The following is an 18,440-nucleotide window of genomic DNA, read 5'->3' on the forward strand; positions in this document are numbered from 1 at the left end:
TACTTATTTTTAACTGAGTTATTACTTGTAACAGACATTTCTTACAACTTCGCATATGCAGTTATCCACTAGTAACAGACTCGTGCGTGTATTATTACGACAACGTCTAGGGCCGGTATCGTCGGTGTTGGACTTTGAAATTTGACAACAACGTCAAAAAATGCCTTAATCTTTTCAAGACGGTTTGTATCTTCTCTTGGAAAGATATTCGCCAAAGTATGATGACAGATCCTCCTCTTTATTTAATAAATTTATAATTAAAGAACAATTTAATAAATTTATAAAATTAATAGTAATTCAAATTTTTGTTCTTAGTCATTTTTCTAATTATTAAAAAGATGCAAATACCGGAAAAAATTCATCAATGCTATCAAAGTTTTGAGTTTAATGCTCGTCTCATCAAAAGTTACATCGAAAACAATTTTTTACCTTCATTAATTCTTGCCTAACAATGCCGGATACGTTATTAATAAATTCTTTACAAAACCTTGGTTTATATTCTTCTGCACAGATTCCAATATTTAATGTTTGAATACAAGGTAAGCAATTGAAAAAGCTACGTGTAACAAATTTATAAGTAATCAATGAATGAAAGTGAAGAATTCTAGTAAAGTTTCTGAGGTTAACAGGAAAGGGAGTTGTGGATTTATGTTGTTCCATGCGTGTTAACACTTTGACCGCCACGTCGAAATCACATGTTTCGCCCAGGAACGCCACGGTGTTTTAATACAGGGCACCGTTAGATGCACTCACGATCAACGTGGCCGTCAAAGTGTTAATAATTCTTGGGGATGTGGTAGTAGATGTTTTATTCACATGGTGGTAGATCATGTTTTATTCACAAAGACAATTATAGTCAAAGTTAATAAATATATAATAATATAAAATCATATAAGAATACAAGAGAGAATTGAAGACTTAAAATATGCAATATCGTAAAATCTGAAGTCCGTCTAAATCCAAAACGGAAGAACTATGTAATAACGAAATAAAATAATAAAATAGAAATATAAAATAGTTATTTTAAAACGACCTTCACATATTGAGCAGCATCAACTTCGTCACGGTTTTCCAAGTCTCTTATTAGAAGTTTAAAATTTTTTATTTTCTTTTCTTTGCGTGAATTCCTGTTATGAGCAGCTGCCATTCTACTTCTTTCATACGTTACTAACCTGAGGAAGCGATTCCAAGCTTCATCAGAAACAAAGTCTTCTCGAGTTATATGTTCTGTTTTAAAGCCAGTCATAAAACGAATTCTTTTAGGTGGTATTTTTTTGTTGAATGAATTTTTCCTAAAATTACATCGGAAAGAACAATTTAAAAATTGTATACTCTTACAGAGAATCACATACAATTTGTGATATCAACAAGATCGAAATTAATTTCTACAATCCTCTTTAGATCAGTCCAATCATGAACATCTGAACAATTATTACAAAGTGAATAATCTACCTTTCATTACCACTGTTTGGAACATTATTCATACTACTATTACTTTTTTCTCCAGTTAAACTATTACTTTTTTCTCCAGTTAAACTATTACTTTTTTCTCCAGTTAAACTATTACTTTTTTCTCCAGTTAAACTATTACTTTTTTCTCCAGTTAAATTATTACTTTCTTCTTCAGTTAAACAATCTTGTTCATTTGTGGCTTTAATACATGTATTAGAAACATCAATCACCATCTCAGATTTAGAACAGTCTTTATCAACGGGTCTTTCAAACAGCTTTTCTGACCCTAAATCTTTTTCTTTTGATGTATCATCTATATTTGCAGAATTAATAATATTGGTCAATGCTCTTTTGTAAGATTCACCACTGTTAGATGAGGTGGAGTTTAGGTAATTATTTTGAAAAGGGTACATCAAGCTGATTTCAATGATCTTCAGATATGTTGTCAAGTTTAATATTCTGAATAACATTTTCCTATATTTATGTATAATCGCTGCTCAGTCTTAGTTTCCAAAATATTCGCGATAAACTTCAATGAAGTTTAGATTGTGAAATCTGCGAGGTATACCCTTCTCTGGATAATTACCGGATTTTTTAAAACTTATCCTTTGAGGAACCGCATCTGGACGTAGTCGTTTTCTACTTCTTAATTCATCAGAATCGTGGAACGACTTGTCATCAAAATGGTCGCTGCATATATATGAAGTTTTAAAGTTTGGAGTTGTCAATAAATTTATTGCGTCCATCCATTTCTTTCTTATTAATTCATTTTTAGGAAACCTATATATGTTTATAATAAGGATTACTTTATTCAATTTTGTGGCAAGAAATCATAAATACACTTACATGTGAAAGCTACGTTTAGCTTTGGAAATTGGAGTCGCTTCTGTTTTACATATCATGCATTTCTTAGTCATGCTGAAAATTATTTAACCCATATAACTTATGAAATAAATACAAATACCACAGAGATGTGGACACAAAATAAATAACGACTTTCAGTTATGAATGCGCATGTGTTATTAGACAAGGACAAAGGAAGCCTGTTAACAGTATTCTCTTTCTATTCCTATATCACCTTTTCATTCCTATATTGCCTTTGTTCATCCACTTCTCTATCTTTATAATAGGTATATCTATGTAAACCCAAAAGATCAAAGGAGGCTCCAGCCACTAGTCACTGATATATATGTATGCATATCAGTGTTTCTAGCAATGATATCAATGACTCACGTGAATTTGTTCCTGAAGTCAATATCTGCCAGCTAATAACTGGAGTTCCTTGTGCTTATCACGTGCTTAACACCACCAACAATCTACAGAAATTTACAGAATAGGTGTGACAGGAGGTATTCAATATTATTTCATGTCCTACATTTTGAGGATCATCCGACTCCCCACTACCATTTTCGTGTCGCATGCGACGTTATCGATTCGGTATTGTTGTGATTTAAATTAAAGCTAAATTTTCCTATGAAATTACAAATAAGGTAGCAATAACAGTCAACAGCCAATAATAACGCACACGGTGTCACGGACGCACAATTGTAGTTAAAATTCTTATAATTATCTTATAAATATCTCGGAAATTAAGCCGAGCAACAGTAACATGTACAGAACGAAGTTGTTTAAAATCACGCCCCCGACAACGTATTAAGATTATCGAAATCCAAAATGGCAGTTCTAATAATTACCGCTTAATTTTCCACGTAAAGTACAATAATATTCTCTCGAAACGTCTTTTTGCACCATGAAAAATAAGAAAGCAATTAAGCAATTAAGGTGTCAGAGTTAAGCGGGGCACCCTATATATTATAAAATAATATCTAATAGTATAAATTTTTCTTTAACTGTAATATTAGTCATATATTTTTGTTCTAGTACTCTAGGAACTCATAACAATACAATCCTTATCGAATCTTTTGAAAAAATCTGCCGAATTTTTTCAATAATCGCACATTGTGGTAATAAAAAGCGAGATTTACAGCATGGTGATATATCAATATAATGAAATGCGTTTTACATACTCATTTCTTATTGAATGAAAATTGACCGATCTTTTGAATCGAATGATATTTTTTACCAGAGGAATGAGAGCTCTTATCAATATATCACAACCTTTACGTTCTTACACGATGACTCATGTATCGACAATGAAGAAGTTAATTGTTTGTTTTCCTCAATTAATGAACAATGTTCAATTTAAACGAGATACATTGTTTTCATATGAATTTAATTTGCAAATGTTTTACTATCTAAGGTAAGTTTCATTGCTAGTTATAAGGTCTATAATTTTACCCAATTTTTCTTTTGAATTATAAATAGTATAAACAGCAATTATACAGGCTGGGGCATATAAATTGGGATATCTACATATCTCCATTATCAATGGTCGTATGAAAAAGTTCCACAATTCAAAGTTATAGTATTTCGAGGGAAACAGACAGGACTTAAAATTTTATTGGCATGATTGGCCCTCCATTATTAGTTAATTAATTAATTAAATTCTATGTAAAGCGGTGCCGGATCTCTATCGATCTACCGGGAATTTTCCCAAACTCCCGATGGTCAGCCCACCCCTGGACATAGGCAATGGTATATAATGTTTTTTGTGAAAGTCATCTTTTTTAGTAAGATTTCAAGGCCATCATTACCTTTTTAGTGGAACCATACATATTTTTTTTTTTTTTTTTTTTAAATACATTAATCCACCCATCTCGGCATTATCTATAAGGAAGTATCAATACTTATTTATGTTGGATCACAATTAATTTAGCAGATATTTTAACTTTAATTTGTCAAATTTAACGTATAAAAGATAAAGACAACGTAAACACAGGAATACCGTTCCGCGTCCTTCCAAGAAATGTTGTTACATTGTGTTCTTTTCCTCGTTTAACAGTTTAGTATGAAATTAACACTTAAAAGTAAAATACGAGATCCAGATGAGAGCAATCGGTTTGATGTACTATTACATCTTGAGCTGAATTTATATTGGCCCAGTAGCATTCCAGTTCAGTAATCCAAATTCATTTGTTTTCATTCCAGTACAGTGCCGTAATTCCAGTAAGCAACCCGGCACAACGACTGGTTCTAAAGTTTACTTTCGGCATTCCAGCGTTACCGAAATCGTTTAGACAGTTCAATATCCATTGCTGGTTAGAGCATAGTACAGTGTACATCAGTTTGTGTTTTTAATTAAAAATGGCGAAAAAATTAAACAAAAATCAAACTTCTAAGTTCGTTACTCTGTACAGAGAGCATGAGTGCTTGTGGGACATCGCGTCTAAAGATTATAAAAATAAGGCTATGCGTGAATCTGCCTTGAAAAAGATTTGCGAAGATATGCAAATGGAAGGTTTTGGCGTGGAAGATGTTAAAAATAAAATAAAGTCTATTCGATCTACTTATTACTTAGAATTAGACAAGATTAAAAGGTCAACTACATCTGGTGCTAGTGGCAATGTATATGAACCTAAAATGAAATGGTTTACAGAGCTGGATTCTTTTATAAAAAATGTGGTGGTCAAAAGAAAAACGCCCGTAAGTCAATTCTTAATAACCTTTGTTACTTATTATTATTAAAAAAAAAAAAAAGAAAAAGAAAAAAAAATGTAGATATGTATTAATGGTATCATGTTGTTCTGCCATGGAAGTTTCCCGTCATCGCCAAGTAATTTGTAAACTGAGATCTTTCTTCTCCGACAGGCAAAGTAGAATTATTATTGTCCCGACGAGTGATATTCTCAAAAGGATTAATTCGATATCTCCAATCACCATGAACGAAAATAGAGTTAATGGTATCATGTTTCCGGCATGTTTATATATTACTACATAACCTGTGGTAATATATGAGCTTGTATTTTTTCATAGCCAGTTGCAGAAGGCACGATCATGTAAACAGGTCTCTGCGCTTGCTAGGGAAAACCGTCCGAGAATCGAGTCATGAAAAATCAACATGGAAAACAATAAAGTTCTCGTTCTTGCAAGATAGACAGAGATGAGCAGAGTGTCTCTGTATCAGTCTAAGATATTCGTAGCATGTCATTCATACGTAGAACGAGAACCTTCATCCGTTCTATGTCGATTTCTCACAACTAGTCAACTTTCGAACGTATCTCCTCAGGCTTCGGTATATGAGTATCGAGACCTGTTTATATGATCGTATGTAGGTGAAACAATGATTGTGATCAACTAATGTTATCAACCCAACGCTGTTCTCTTTTCTTTGTAATTGAAATTTAAGCTTCCATATTGTTTAAAGCCGATCATTTTTACACGTTTTCCATCGATGGCTTCATGGCACGAAGGGAAATTTCACCTCAGGAAATATTTCCTCGACTTATTCGATTTTCATTTTTAATTAAAAAGAAACAAAAGAAATTAAAAATTGTATTTTCAGGACAATAATGACAGTACCCAGTCTGAATCGGAAAATAATGTTACTGCAGCCCCTACTATATGTTCTGAAATAGAATCATCTAAAACGAAATCAAAAAAGAATAAAATGTCACGGCTGTCTTCAATAGTTAGTAGCGCGAAATTGCTACAAAATGACATATGCAGAGTAGAAGAAGAAGATGAATTCGATGTCTTCGGAAAGCACGTCGCAAAACAATTACGAAAACTTTCAACTGAACAAGGTATCGTAGCTCAAGAAGAAATTCAAAGCGTGATAACGAAATATCGATTAAATGATCTGCGTTATTTCAATGATTAATAATAATCAGATTAAACTAACTTAATTTAATGCTCTATATATTTCGCGCCAGACCACTGGTACAAATTTTTATGTAGAGGATTTAGATATCCGGAAGAAATGACTGAGGTTTTTATAATTACTTCCAACGGTCAGGGAAGATAGTGTGACTTCTAATATTAATTTTGTTAATCACTTTGTGCTGTTACGTTAAATGTTACTTGAGATTAAGGATAATAATTCTTCAAACTTTATATTCTATAAACTTTATATTATGTTTCATATATCGTTTTATCAGTTATTTTTTCTTCTTTTTTTTTCTTTTTTTTTTTTTTTTTTTTTTGTGCGTGTAAATCCATTATCACTTTCAATTTACCACTTTCAGCGGTTCAAAAAAGACTGAAACAATATAGACATCGAACGATTTTCAATTAAACCAATGGTATGCAATCGCTGAATCCATCGACTGAATTAGTCCAAATATTATATCCGATTTGTTTGAATGACAATCGGTCAATGTCTATGTTATTCTAGTCCTTTTCGTGCCGCTGAAAGTGGTAAACTGTAGTGACAATGGATTCACACGGAGCCATGAATACCGAGCCATTTAGAGTGCAGACGATTCCAGTAACGCTGAAATGTCATGTTCTCGATCGACGAGGATTTGAAAAGTACCAACTTTCGATCCAGTCGTTGAACTAGATCGCTTACTGGAATGACTACATTGTATTGGAATGAAAACGCTGTTTACATTACTCCGGTTAAGATTCATCGCTGAATTAGAACAATGGACTGGAATGCTATTTGACTAGTATAAACCCAGTTTTATACAAGTCCGTACTATGGCTGTGACAGCTCGAGCCCGTACGGCAAACAGAAAAAATATCAGAGACTACCAAATGTGTCCGGAATACATCCGGACCACGGATGACGAATGGACACAACACTGATAATGTATAAACTGCTACATTTAAAACTATAGTGATCGATTCGGGCACGGGGCTCGGCAGGGACACAGAACATACATAGTTCATAGTCGGTTGTGTATAAATGGACTTTTAATCTTCACATACGTTTGCTAACCATAACGATAACCAGTATAAATATTCACGCGATTCTTCATTATTCATTGTTATCTACATTAAAAACGGTACTTTAAATACGGTACTTATTGTTAGTCAAATAATATTAATACGTTTAAGTTTTCTTTACACCTGTTTGTTTAAAATATAAAATGTATACATATTAGAAAAGTTTAAAAAACGAATTAAAATTTCAAGGGTTAACTTGTTTAAATATTTGTTTAAGCAATAGATTAATTTTAGATAAAATGGAACATCAAGATCAAACATCAATTGATTTTGATTGATGCTTTATGTTTAAAATAATGATGTATTTAAGTCCGCTTAAGAGAAAATAATCGATCAGCCAGAAGAATCTGATTCCTATCTTATCACAAATCAACATGAAGATAGCATTTGATGATATTGACAGTTGTTATTACTATGAACCTTACGCAGAAAGATTGATACGTTAAAGAGTCTAAATGAAATAATCTAATCACATTTTTCAGAGTGTTCTGTGATACAAGTAGATATCATTTTATAAGCTTACATCTTTTCGCATAAAATAAAGTAACTCATATACAAACAAACAAAGAATACTTTACGAGATAAAATCCACATACTGCCACGATAATGTTGTATTGTATTGTATTGTATCGATCGTCTCTGACTTGTCAAAAATAGATTAAAATGCCGAGCGTAAGTATTCAAACTAAATTAAATTAAATACAATATAGTGTGCAAGACTCATCTTCTTTTTCTCCGTTTAAATTCCAATTGTTTCACAATCTTAGAATGTTATTCTACAAGCATTGGGAAATAGGCATGCCAAGGAGATGGCAATTACGATATTTATCAATGGGGAAAAAATCACTGAAACAAGATAAAGAAAACTGAAAACGATTGAAAATATATCGAACTGAACGCAGTGTTTGGTTAAACGTTCGTAGAACACAACAGTAATGTGGTTTCAACAATTAATTTTGAGTATATTAGTTTTAAGTATAAATGGTCTCGTCCGACATCCAGAAGGTAGGATTAAATCAATTTTGGTTAATTAAGTTCAACATTTTATTTCCCTACTAAATAATAAATAACAAATTAAAATAATATTTTAGCCGTGAATAGGAATTAAATTTCTTTTAATTGAATTTAAACAAAAGTAATTTAAGATGCTAACATTAATCTATTTATTATTTCTTATTTGCAAATGAAATTTTATTTTTTATTTGGCTTTAATCGAAAAATGAATGATAATATACAAATAATTATCATTTATCTATCTATTTCATTTTGATGTATTCATGAAATAGCTAACGGACATTATCAAAAATTGTAACTTACAGTAATTTCTCCGATTGAAATGTTATATTTGTGTAATAAATAACTAAAATAAATAAAAATCATAAATAAAAGATAACACTTCATTTGTAAATAACAATTAATTTCATTATTCTAAACAATATATTTAAACTTACCCAAGTAACAAATAATTTATTTACGTTTTTTAATTGAGCTCTCTATTTAAATAATTATTTCATTGAAAATTTATTCAACATAATACTCAACATTGGCTAAGTATACTTTAAATAATAGAAGTGCTTTTATTTTTCAATGAAAATAATAATGTTTACTATTTAAGAGATGCCTGATAGATACTCTCGAGATATGTCATTTTGGATAATTTTTTTCTGTACGTATAACGGGTAGTCGGTTTTAGTTTTCAAGTTATACACAAAAGTGTGTTTGGTGTCGTATACGCCGGGTGAAAACGTCGATTTATTACCTCCTCGTGAATTCTAGCGGGATTTTTTTTTTAAATATCTTCATAGTGACGTATAAAAAATGAAAAAAAAAATGAAAAAAAAAATAAAAAAAGAAAGAAATAATAAAAATTCCAGTCACTGAATTCCAAATGTAAACGGGGTGATATTAAACGTACTTTTGTGTACAATTTGAGAACTAGAACTGACCATCCTGTGACAGGATCTTCGCATATCCTTTACGCGCTCACCTACAGAAAAATTAATAACATCAGACCATGCCCCCTTCGAAGTCGTTCTACTTTTATTTGAAACATTTTTTTATATAATTAATTGTATCAATAATATTTCAGCTTAAACTTTAAACTTAGATGAATCATCCTGTCGTATGTATATGAAAAAATTGTTCAGAATGATGATCTTGATAACATATTTGAACGGTATCGGCATCGGTAAAGCGGTAATTATTCAGCAATTCGACCCAATTTTCTTCTGCCAATTGAAATTAAAAGAGAATAAACTTCCTTTCGATTGTTCAATAAAAACAATATATATCGTAATTATTTATAATACTTCTCTATATAATAAAATAAAGAATAACGAACTAATTCATCAACAGATATAGATGTGAATTCGTTTTCAAATGAAATTGAATTATGGACCAAGTTGGACTATGAGGGAGAATTGTTCAACGATATGATAAAATCCTTGAAAATTCCTACAGAACTTCAGAATTCTGATTGGAGATCTTTTACAGCAAATTCTGATACTAAGATATGTACAATATGTCGAGGAATTTTAAAAACGTTTTTCAATTTACGACGTAAAGGAATGTCAGAAGAAGATATAAAAGATAAAATAGTAAAATTATGTGTACTGTTCAATATCCAAACCGAAAGAGTTTGTAGAGGAGTTGTTGAATTGAACTTGGTAGGTAATATGATATTTTAATATTTAACATATTTAATTAGATTTATCAAAATATTTGAGAATTAATGTACAAATTATTTTAATATTCTATTATTTTTATAGCCTATTGTTCTGTACATAGTAGATTCGAAATCAAATTTGACAGCAAACACAGTTTGTGGCGTTGTTCTAGAATCAAAATCGTGTCCTTTAAGCGATCCTGAATTTGATTGGAATATTCATATTGATAACAATTCTAATGCAATAATTACTGATAATGAAACACAAAAGCAAATAAAAATTTTACAAATAACAGACCTACATTATGATCCTCTTTATGAACCATATGGCAATTCAATATGTAGAGAACCAGTTTGTTGTCGAAAAGGACAAAATGAACCTAACATGACTCAATTTGCTGGCTTTTGGGGAGATTATAACTCCTGTGATACCCCATGGCATGCGATCACTGATGCCTTAAATCATATAAAAGATACACATCAGGTAATCTCTAATGTAACTAATTTAGTATAGAAAAAAGGAACAAAATCCAGCTAATGTCTGATTAATGTACACTTCATTTGATATTCATAAGATATTTAACTAAAATAAATATAATCTTAAAATCTTGCCTTTATTTTCTCTTCTGCTTCAGTTCAAATCTAAATTAGTTATTGTAGATAACTATGCATAGTAAAATTTATACAAAAAATGAATTTTTAATTTTAATTTTAAATCAAATTTAATTTAATTCCCAGGATATAGATTTTATATATTTTACTGGTGATATTATAGACCATGGAGTATGGGAAACTTCAAAGGAAGGAAATGTACAAAGTCTTGTAAAAATTTATGAATATATTCATGATACTTTTAATGATACTATAATATATCCAATATTTGGAAATCATGAATCAAATCCTTTAAATCAGTAAGTTTATTGAAATTTCCAATGAAATTCACTACCATACATAAAGAATATTTAATAACACTTGTATATAAATTTATCAGATTAGATAAATGATTCTGTGTAAAATAAACTCACTCTATTCTAAAAGATAAAAAAAAAAAAAAAAAAAAATTTACATTCGTTCAGTTAACGAAACTTTATTTATTCCGTTTCAAAATAAGATATGTTTTTACGAAATTATATATTACGAAAATATTTTAGATCTGTAAATGAATATTGTTTTAGTTATAAATGACGATTTTCTGAATTATATGTAGGTTCGCACCAAAAAATATAACGCAAGACAATTTAACTACAAATTGGCTTTATAAATTAATGGCAGACCTATGGATTGTATATGGATGGTTACCAGAACATACTCGTTCTACTATACTTCAAGGAGGATATTACACTGTTGTCCCAAAAAGAGGATTTAGAATTATAGCTTTAAATAGCAATGTGTGTTATTCTTACAATTGGTATGTGAAATGAATACTATGCTATAATTGTATAAATTTCATTATACAGTTAGTATGTTACTATCAGAAGTAAATTTTCCAAAGAAAAATAGTAATATATGTATCAAAATCATATTCTATTTTATAATTTATTTTGTGATTTACTTTCCTCGTATTTCTTTCAATTATTTTATTATACAGGTGGCTTTGGTATAATCCGCAAGATCCTGATAATCAACTACATTGGCTTGCAACTATTCTTTCTGAAGCAGAGAGAAATGATGAATTTGTACATGTTTTATCCCATATACCCTCTAATAGTAATAGCTGTTTTAAAACGTGGAAACGAGAATATTTAAGAATAATTGATAGATTTTCCCATATAATTAAAGCTGAATTCAATGGGCATACTCATAATGATGAAATAGCAATATTTTATAATTCTGATATGAAAGCAAAAAATGTTGCCTGGAATGGTGGTAGTATAACAGCTTATTCGAAATTGAATCCGAATTATAAAATATATATAGTAAATTGCAGTAATTATGTAAGTTGTTCTTTCTTTCGTTTATAATATGATAAAAAATTAACTGAATTATAAAAGTGTATAAATAACTTTCTTTATTTTAATTTAGGGTAAAAATAATAGCAAATAAACGCTCAAATTTCTTTTCTTACAGGAGGTAGCTGATTACCAAAATTGGATGTATGATCTCAGTTCTGCCAATAAAAATATCCATGTAAGACCAACCTGGTATAAATCATATTCTTTTAAAACAGAATATGACCTTCCAGATTTGTCTGTTAAATCCTTAAATAATTGGCTCTCTACAGCAGCAAAGAATGAAACACTATTGAATAAGTATTACAAGTATGTTAGAACTATAATAAAAGTTATATCGTTCAATATTATTCTATTATTGTACATTATATAGTGGTTCGTTATATGTGTATAGTAAGAATTCATTTTGTTCATTGTAGGAACTTTTACAAACATGCAGGACCTAAATTGCAAGAACCTTGTGATATAAACTGTAAGAAACAGTATTTATGTCGTATAATTGTTCATTCAGAAACTGAACTATGTAATAATATTTTAAAGAATTGAAATTAAAATTGAAATAAAAAATCAAGTTTTCCTATATTGTAAGTTTAATATATTTGTAATATGAATTTTACCTAATTAAAATTTACAAATTCTTCCGCTCAGTATTAATGAGCTTCATTTGCCGCCTTACAAATCTACCCATTTTGCTATTGATCTATCAAAAACTTTTTCTGATGGAATTTTATCAAACACATGAATCTAAAAGCACAATGGTCGAGTTAATATATAATATTTAATTAAAAGACAATGTTTTAATTACCTGTTTTCTAACATAAATTAGAAGTTTTTCTAGATGCTCTGGATTGTTACATTCTAAGCAAAAGAACCTTCTCCATAATGCACTAGCTAATACCTTGTCATCTGACATGATTCCTTCGTCATAACCAACTATAGCTGCATTAAATTGATATGATAATTCTGCTACTTGTTTCTTTTTTGTTCTTGGAGTCATTGGCTAGTGATAAAAAAATTGTAAGTATTTTACATTATGAGCTGATTAGTGGAAGTTAAATTTAATAAAATAAAAATGAAACTAGAGGTACAAAACTTCTATATAAAAAAAATAAATTAGGGTAAATTAGAACTAGATAACAACGCGCAATTTATTGATTACTCACGCCAAGTAATTCTGCTCTTATAAGAACATCATGCCACATGGCCTCGACCATTTTGCTTATAACTAATTTGCCCTTCTCCCCTTCAGCCATGAAACGTACCATTAACATCCAAACATGTAATTCTGTGACTAAGAACCAAGAGAAAAATGTATCTGGCATATTGAAACCTAATAAATAAAAATAATGATTGAATAATTACAAAATTAATTCACTTAACGAAATCACATTAAATGGAATTAATAAGAAATTAAGGGCAATAACATACCTTTGTAAAATATCGAATAATTGAGTCCATCAGCAATGTCACCATACAAATCATAACCCAATTCATTTAAATGCTAAAATACAAAGAAATATAAATAATTATTATATCATTACGAATATTACGAATATATAGATATTATATTTGGAGACATTAAAATTACAATGAATAATCATACTCACAGTTTTTTTCTTAAAAAGATCAAGCTTATGTGACAATGTTTTAATTATTCCAATTTGACTTATTGGTTTAATTAAACTCTTAGATGTATGTACATTCTTATAAAAATGACAAGATTGAGGTTTGATTAAAAAGTTGATGCCATTATTATCAACCAGCTTGCATTCTGTGATATATTTTAATGTCAACGCTAATGGTATCTTCTATCATAAATATTTCATATCATCCATCAAATCAAGAAAGAATAATTTAATTAGATACCATAAATATAAAATTATAACAGTTACATTCAGTATTTATATTTTCACAAGACTGAATAAAAATAATACAACTAATAAATAAATGAAAGGGCATAAGATTATAGGATATATTTAAACGTATATATACATATAAAAATGCTCTGTATGTTATTAAAATTTATATATAATTATAGACTTACGTAAAGTATTATAGATTACTAAATAGATCATAATCGATTATGTAGACACAAATACTATTACTATGAATATAAAATTAAATCAATAAATAAAAGTCACAATATTTCATATATAAAAAAGCAAAAATTGTCAATAATCAAAGAGATTATTTATAATATGATAAATTAAAATTACTTATTATTTTTAAATATTTGAGGTTAAATTAACATCTCTTTATCATAAATGCAAATATACCTTTTTGAAAGTAAACGTTCTTACACAGTGCATCATTCTGCTATATATATTTAAAATTTTTCACACTATATAAAAGACATTTAACCTTTTACTTTTTAAATGAGAAACTAAATTGTAACCCCTGTCTTTTTTTCAAATACAGAGGCATTTTTCTCCATATGCTCCTGAATACAAAGCGCGGCAAAGTTCGAAACAATCGCATTTCTTATGATTTTATTAAAAATGTTTTTTAAGAGGTAAACTTGTCTAGTTCGGACATTTAGAAATTATTAACCATTAAATACTTACTATACGTTAAAAATTATAAATAGTTCCTTAAAATAATAAAAATCTTTTATTTAATTATAAGTATCTCAACTCTGATAATTTTATTCTATACAGAAATTTTCTTTTACATGTATGTAATATAAATGTTTCAAACTTTTTACTTTAAGCTTCATTGAAGCTTTTATATACTGAAGAAATGAAATGAAACAATATGATTACTATGATAAGTATTTATCTATATAACTATAGATATTCATATTCTTTGCATATGCCTATACATACATAAGAATCGTTTTTGCGTTTCTAATAAATAAATAAAATTAATAGTAATTTAAATATTTATATAGTAAAATGATCATTATTGACTATGTTTTTATCAAATTGAGAATTCTGAATTCACCTATCTATATAACTTAAAATATTAAATTAAAGTTTCGAATATTGGATAAGAATCACATTTATAAATATTGATATAAATGAATGATACGGTATACATATATGTATGTAAAGTATACACATACTTTTCAGAAAGGTTTACGCATGCGTTTTCACGTTTGTCATATGTCCAAATTTTTAATTATGTATGTATAACTTGGTGATGCCGCGTCAAAGATAGAAATAACTGAGTTGTACAAGTAAAATGTGAATTATACAGAAAGAAGAGTTGTAAAAATATCCAAGAAGTTTTGTTAAAATGTACTCTATAAAAACACCCACTTTAAGAATTGATGAAGCTGATCTTAAATGTAAAAATGGTTGTGGATTTTATGGAAATGCCGAATGGGAAGGTTATTGTAGCAAATGTTATCGAGAGTATTTACAAAAACAAAGATCAGAAACAGAATGTAATGTTTGCGGACAGAGGTACAATTTATACGTTTATTGATCGATTTATATTAAGTTAGATCTATCAAATTTTTTTTTTATTATTATTATTTTTTTTTTTTTTTTAAGCCATACGTCTGTATGTAGATGTAAAAATTTTAGTAATATTTGTTTTTTATATTATAAACTTTGTGATAACAATTACATTGCATTAAAATTATAATTAACATGGAATTAGGCTTCAATCGACATTAAATACGTTTATAATGTATGTATTTATACTTGAAAAACAGTTAGAAATTGTACTATTTAGATTTCATTCTTTTGTGCACCAAACTTTTTGTTCTTTAATATAATGTTATATTAATAATATTATATGTATAATAATAATCTATTTATTAATTATTTCTTAAAATATATGGATTTATATATTTTTTATATTTATTGCTACATTCTGATTAATGTTTCAGTGCCCCTTCTAACAAGAATGCAATTAGTGCACATCAAAAATATGAGGAAAAGAAAGTACAACAAGAGAAAAAGTATAAGTTATTAAATATATCTTTTCGTAAACCAGTTGCAAAAGGTACATTTGTCCTATAGTATATTTAACTTTGTATTTGATTTTTGTAAAACATTTACTCAATATATATTAAAAAAAATTTAATTGTTATTTTATGTATACTTTCTTTTATCAGATTTTTTGTAAATATTATTTACATTACTTACATTATTCTGAAAGTTTTGATTTTTACTAAAGTACAGGGGTACCAAGAATTACTTTATGAATTAACAAAAGATAATCCTGATCTTGAAAAAGTAAAAGCTGACAACCGCGACCTAATAGGTATAATTGCTAAAACACCGGTAGAAAAAGATGTTAGAAAGTGTATGCACTCATTTATAATTGAGATACTGCAGAATAAAGATGTGAAGAGAATAGAGGAACTTTCGGAGATTACACAAACTTTTTATCAAGTATTTGCTAAACGTTTAGAAAATAGTGTTAAATATGCAGGTATTGGAAAAATAAATTTATATTAAAATAATCTGGAAAATTAACAAATTAGTGTCTTAAAAGTAGTTACATGAACATTTTTAATTTACTATTTCAGATATATCGCCAGAAGTTAAAGAAAAATTATTAGATTACGTAGAAAGATATGCAATGACTTTGCTCTACAGAATTCTGTTTTGTCCGCCTTTTACAAACGACGAAGAAAAAGATTTGGCAATACAGAAGAGGTTCGCCTTATTCATAAATCAAATTAATAACATTTCAGATAAAATAGAATGACAATTATGATATATTACAGAATTCGGCAATTGAACTGGGTTAGTGGAAAAAATTTGGAATGTCGAATACATGAAACCAGTTCTGAAGTTAGAGAGCTTGTTTATACTTCCATAACTGGTTTGTTATTAAAAAAGTTTTAATCAGTTATGTTAATTTCCAACATTTCCAATTATTAAATGTGTTAGATTTATTCACCGATTATTTGAAAATAGCTTCCTAATTTGTTGTAGATTTATTAAATATGGATTCTGCAAAAGCTCCACAAGAAAAACTTTCTTGCGTTATTTATTGTTGTCGAAATATATTTGTAATGTTACAACAATCTGTTGGTGGACCTGCATCTGCAGATGAATTCCTTCCTGCCTTAATTTTCATCGTTCTAAAAGCTAATCCTGCTCGCCTTAAAAGTAACATAAATTTTATTACTAGGTTTTGTAATGCAAGCAGGTTAATGACAGGGGAAGGTGGATATTACTTCACAAATCTGGTAACATTTATTTTAATATTTATCAAGAGTGTTGCTATTATTTTATAATGAAACAATCAATAAATAAAAACAATTAGCTTTCCTTATATGACATTTAAGGTAATGAAATGTCAATAATAATAATAATAATAATAATAATAATAATAATTTCAGTGTTGTGCTGTATCTTTTATTGAAAATTTGACAGCTGAATCATTAAATATGGACGAAAAAGATTTTAATGCTTATATGTCCGGAGAACGTGTACCTGCTAATACATGGGAATCTGCTTTAATGATATGTGAAGTACATACTACATTATTCTTTAATGATATTAAATTACCAATTAAATATTTTTAGTATAATTTATTTTCACGTATGTGCAGAGTCTGCACTTAATGTGCGAAGATATAACCCTTCTTGATGAAATGAAGGCCAAAACTGCAGAAATAATGACTGAAGCATTAAACTTAAAAGAAAAGATGTTACAATTTCAGGATGAAATGAAGTCAGAAGTGAACACGGTTTTAGACAGAACTCCATTGTTAATTACACACAGCCAAAGACTGCCAACTAATTTAGATTGTGATGATATTGAAAGTTATCAATTACCACCTCCAATTATTCCACAAGTAAGAAATCTTTTTAATTAATAAATTTTTAATTAACAAATTCATTATAAATAGTTACTTGTAACAACAGGTTTGTCCTGCGACAATTAATAATTCCACACCACAAAACGACGTGAGAACTTCTTTAATAGAAGATTGTATTACACCATCTCCTACTTTTGATTTTCCTTCTTTCATTGGTGATGACAGTTTTGATGTAAGCAAAGCAGAGGATGAAACGAGTCTTATAAGTTTGGATACACAAAGTGATTTTGACACACAACAGGACAAATCTACAAATGAACTACTAGCATCTACACATTTGAATTTACCATGTTCTACAGAATCAGAACAAGAAGATTATCACGGTTTCACTGTTCAAGGTTCAAATATACCTACAATACCTTGTAGTACTGGTGACTTATCTTTGAATACTACAGAAATGGAGTGTGAAAATTATACAAATTATTTCCATAATGCATAAAACAGATATATCTTAGTTGAAGTTTTAGAAACTGTTGCTTCATTCCCATAAATAGATTGAGCGATATTACACTGTCCAATACAAATTTTTATTTTGCGGAATCCTTCAGGTGCTTTTTACAATTGGTATTACTTTATTACTCTCAGTTTTCAAAAAATACGAGTTCCCATAAAAGCACGTAACGTTGTGCAAAAATGAATAGAATACACACATACATACAATGTAAATTACTTAATTATTTTAATCCTACCAAATCTGTTCCAATAAAATATGGAGAAAAGTTTTTATCAAAAGGTTCGTCAAATAATTTTCCCATTACTCCTATATATTCTATATAAACTTAATAATTAAAACGTAT

The 18,440-nt window shown here is 28.8% G+C and overlaps 5 protein-coding genes across 11 annotated transcripts; 3 read left to right on the forward strand and 2 right to left on the reverse strand.

Moving 5' to 3' along the window:
- Positions 1-817: 817 nt before the first annotated feature.
- Positions 818-3,063, reverse strand: LOC100643019. Of its 2 annotated transcripts, XM_012317944.3 has the most exons (6): positions 2,686-3,063; positions 2,531-2,588; positions 2,299-2,370; positions 2,039-2,232; positions 1,453-1,765; positions 818-1,292 (listed from the first exon to the last, which is right to left on the reverse strand). In XM_012317944.3, exons 2-6 carry the CDS (start codon positions 2,557-2,559, stop codon positions 1,019-1,021), a joined length of 882 nt encoding a protein of 293 aa, XP_012173334.2. In that variant the 5' UTR covers positions 2,560-2,588; positions 2,686-3,063; the 3' UTR covers positions 818-1,018. The 2 variants fall into 2 exon arrangements, with proteins under 2 accessions (XP_012173334.2, XP_012173335.2); XM_012317945.3 differs by lacking the exon at positions 2,531-2,588.
- A 291-nt stretch (positions 3,064-3,354) lies between these two features.
- On the forward strand, positions 3,355-12,438 carry LOC100651586 (sphingomyelin phosphodiesterase 1). 3 transcript variants are annotated; one of them, XM_048413745.1, is made up of 12 exons: positions 3,355-3,712; positions 3,798-4,047; positions 7,725-7,914; positions 8,010-8,247; positions 9,332-9,438; positions 9,598-9,908; positions 10,011-10,391; positions 10,646-10,818; positions 11,115-11,315; positions 11,496-11,841; positions 11,975-12,165; positions 12,276-12,438. In XM_048413745.1, the coding sequence occupies exons 6-12, from the start codon at positions 9,675-9,677 to the stop codon at positions 12,400-12,402; spliced, it is 1,653 nt and encodes a 550-aa protein (XP_048269702.1). In that variant the 5' UTR covers positions 3,355-3,712; positions 3,798-4,047; positions 7,725-7,914; positions 8,010-8,247; positions 9,332-9,438; positions 9,598-9,674; the 3' UTR covers positions 12,403-12,438. The 3 variants fall into 3 exon arrangements, with proteins under 3 accessions (XP_048269702.1, XP_003402022.1, XP_048269701.1); XM_003401974.4 differs by lacking the exon at positions 9,332-9,438; XM_048413744.1 differs by lacking the exons at positions 3,355-3,712; positions 3,798-4,047; positions 9,332-9,438 and adding an exon at positions 6,571-6,593 and having other exon boundaries at positions 6,686-7,914.
- Positions 4,244-6,405, forward strand: LOC110120029. Of its 2 annotated transcripts, XM_020867443.2 has the most exons (3): positions 4,246-4,417; positions 4,501-4,995; positions 5,855-6,405. In XM_020867443.2, exons 2-3 carry the CDS (start codon positions 4,657-4,659, stop codon positions 6,170-6,172), a joined length of 657 nt encoding a protein of 218 aa, XP_020723102.1. In that variant the 5' UTR covers positions 4,246-4,417; positions 4,501-4,656; the 3' UTR covers positions 6,173-6,405. The 2 variants fall into 2 exon arrangements, with proteins under 2 accessions (XP_048269707.1, XP_020723102.1); XM_048413750.1 differs by having other exon boundaries at positions 4,244-4,995.
- On the reverse strand, positions 12,429-14,315 carry LOC100642230 (ubiquinol-cytochrome-c reductase complex assembly factor 1). Of its 3 annotated transcripts, none has more exons than XM_048413748.1 (6): positions 14,133-14,315; positions 13,464-13,661; positions 13,285-13,357; positions 13,020-13,186; positions 12,662-12,856; positions 12,429-12,600 (listed from the first exon to the last, which is right to left on the reverse strand). In XM_048413748.1, the coding sequence occupies exons 1-6, from the start codon at positions 14,166-14,168 to the stop codon at positions 12,529-12,531; spliced, it is 741 nt and encodes a 246-aa protein (XP_048269705.1). In that variant the 5' UTR covers positions 14,169-14,315; the 3' UTR covers positions 12,429-12,528. The 3 variants fall into 3 exon arrangements, with proteins under 3 accessions (XP_048269705.1, XP_048269704.1, XP_048269706.1); XM_048413747.1 differs by having other exon boundaries at positions 13,464-13,664; positions 14,133-14,314; XM_048413749.1 differs by lacking the exon at positions 14,133-14,315 and adding an exon at positions 13,901-13,946 and having other exon boundaries at positions 13,464-13,627.
- Positions 14,316-14,965: 650 nt separating this feature from the next.
- On the forward strand, positions 14,966-18,375 carry LOC100650795 (rab5 GDP/GTP exchange factor). Its single transcript, XM_012317942.3, has 9 exons — positions 14,966-15,263; positions 15,695-15,810; positions 15,985-16,242; positions 16,340-16,469; positions 16,541-16,638; positions 16,752-17,008; positions 17,162-17,293; positions 17,374-17,619; positions 17,690-18,375. The coding sequence occupies exons 1-9, from the start codon at positions 15,094-15,096 to the stop codon at positions 18,080-18,082; spliced, it is 1,800 nt and encodes a 599-aa protein (XP_012173332.1). The 5' UTR covers positions 14,966-15,093; the 3' UTR covers positions 18,083-18,375.
- Positions 18,376-18,440: the final 65 nt, after the last annotated feature.

This window comes from Bombus terrestris, chromosome 17 (genome assembly GCF_910591885.1).
Source record: "Bombus terrestris chromosome 17, iyBomTerr1.2, whole genome shotgun sequence".
Taxonomy (NCBI): Eukaryota; Metazoa; Arthropoda; class Insecta; order Hymenoptera; family Apidae; genus Bombus; species Bombus terrestris.

Coding starts and splice junctions, on each gene's coding strand:
- LOC100643019 (XM_012317944.3), bottom strand. CDS start 2,559: ATGAACAAAGGCAATATAGGAATGAAAAG. Junction 2,371..2,530: donor GGCAATATAGGAATGAAAAG/GTGATATAGGAA, acceptor AATAATTTTCAG/CATGACTAAGAAATGCATGA. Junction 1,293..1,452: donor CCAAACAGTGGTAATGAAAG/GTAGATTATTCA, acceptor ATGTAATTTTAG/GAAAAATTCATTCAACAAAA.
- LOC100642230 (XM_048413747.1), bottom strand. CDS start 14,168: ATGATGCACTGTGTAAGAACGTTTACTTTCAAAAAG. Junction 13,665..14,132: donor GAACGTTTACTTTCAAAAAG/GTATATTTGCAT, acceptor TATTTATGATAG/AAGATACCATTAGCGTTGAC. Junction 13,187..13,284: donor TTATTCGATATTTTACAAAG/GTATGTTATTGC, acceptor TTTATTTATTAG/GTTTCAATATGCCAGATACA.
- LOC100650795 (XM_012317942.3), top strand. CDS start 15,094: ATGTACTCTATAAAAACACCCACTTTAAGAATTGATGAAGCTGATCTT. Junction 16,639..16,751: donor TGTTTATACTTCCATAACTG/GTTTGTTATTAA, acceptor AATTTGTTGTAG/ATTTATTAAATATGGATTCT. Junction 17,620..17,689: donor CACCTCCAATTATTCCACAA/GTAAGAAATCTT, acceptor TTGTAACAACAG/GTTTGTCCTGCGACAATTAA.
- LOC110120029 (XM_048413750.1), top strand. CDS start 4,657: ATGGCGAAAAAATTAAACAAAAATCAAACTTCTAAGTTCGTTACTCTG. Junction 4,996..5,854: donor TGGTCAAAAGAAAAACGCCC/GTAAGTCAATTC, acceptor TTGTATTTTCAG/GACAATAATGACAGTACCCA.
- LOC100651586 (XM_003401974.4), top strand. CDS start 8,178: ATGTGGTTTCAACAATTAATTTTGAGTATATTAGTTTTAAGTATAAAT. Junction 10,392..10,645: donor ATATAAAAGATACACATCAG/GTAATCTCTAAT, acceptor TTTAATTCCCAG/GATATAGATTTTATATATTT. Junction 11,842..11,974: donor TAGTAAATTGCAGTAATTAT/GTAAGTTGTTCT, acceptor CTTTTCTTACAG/GAGGTAGCTGATTACCAAAA.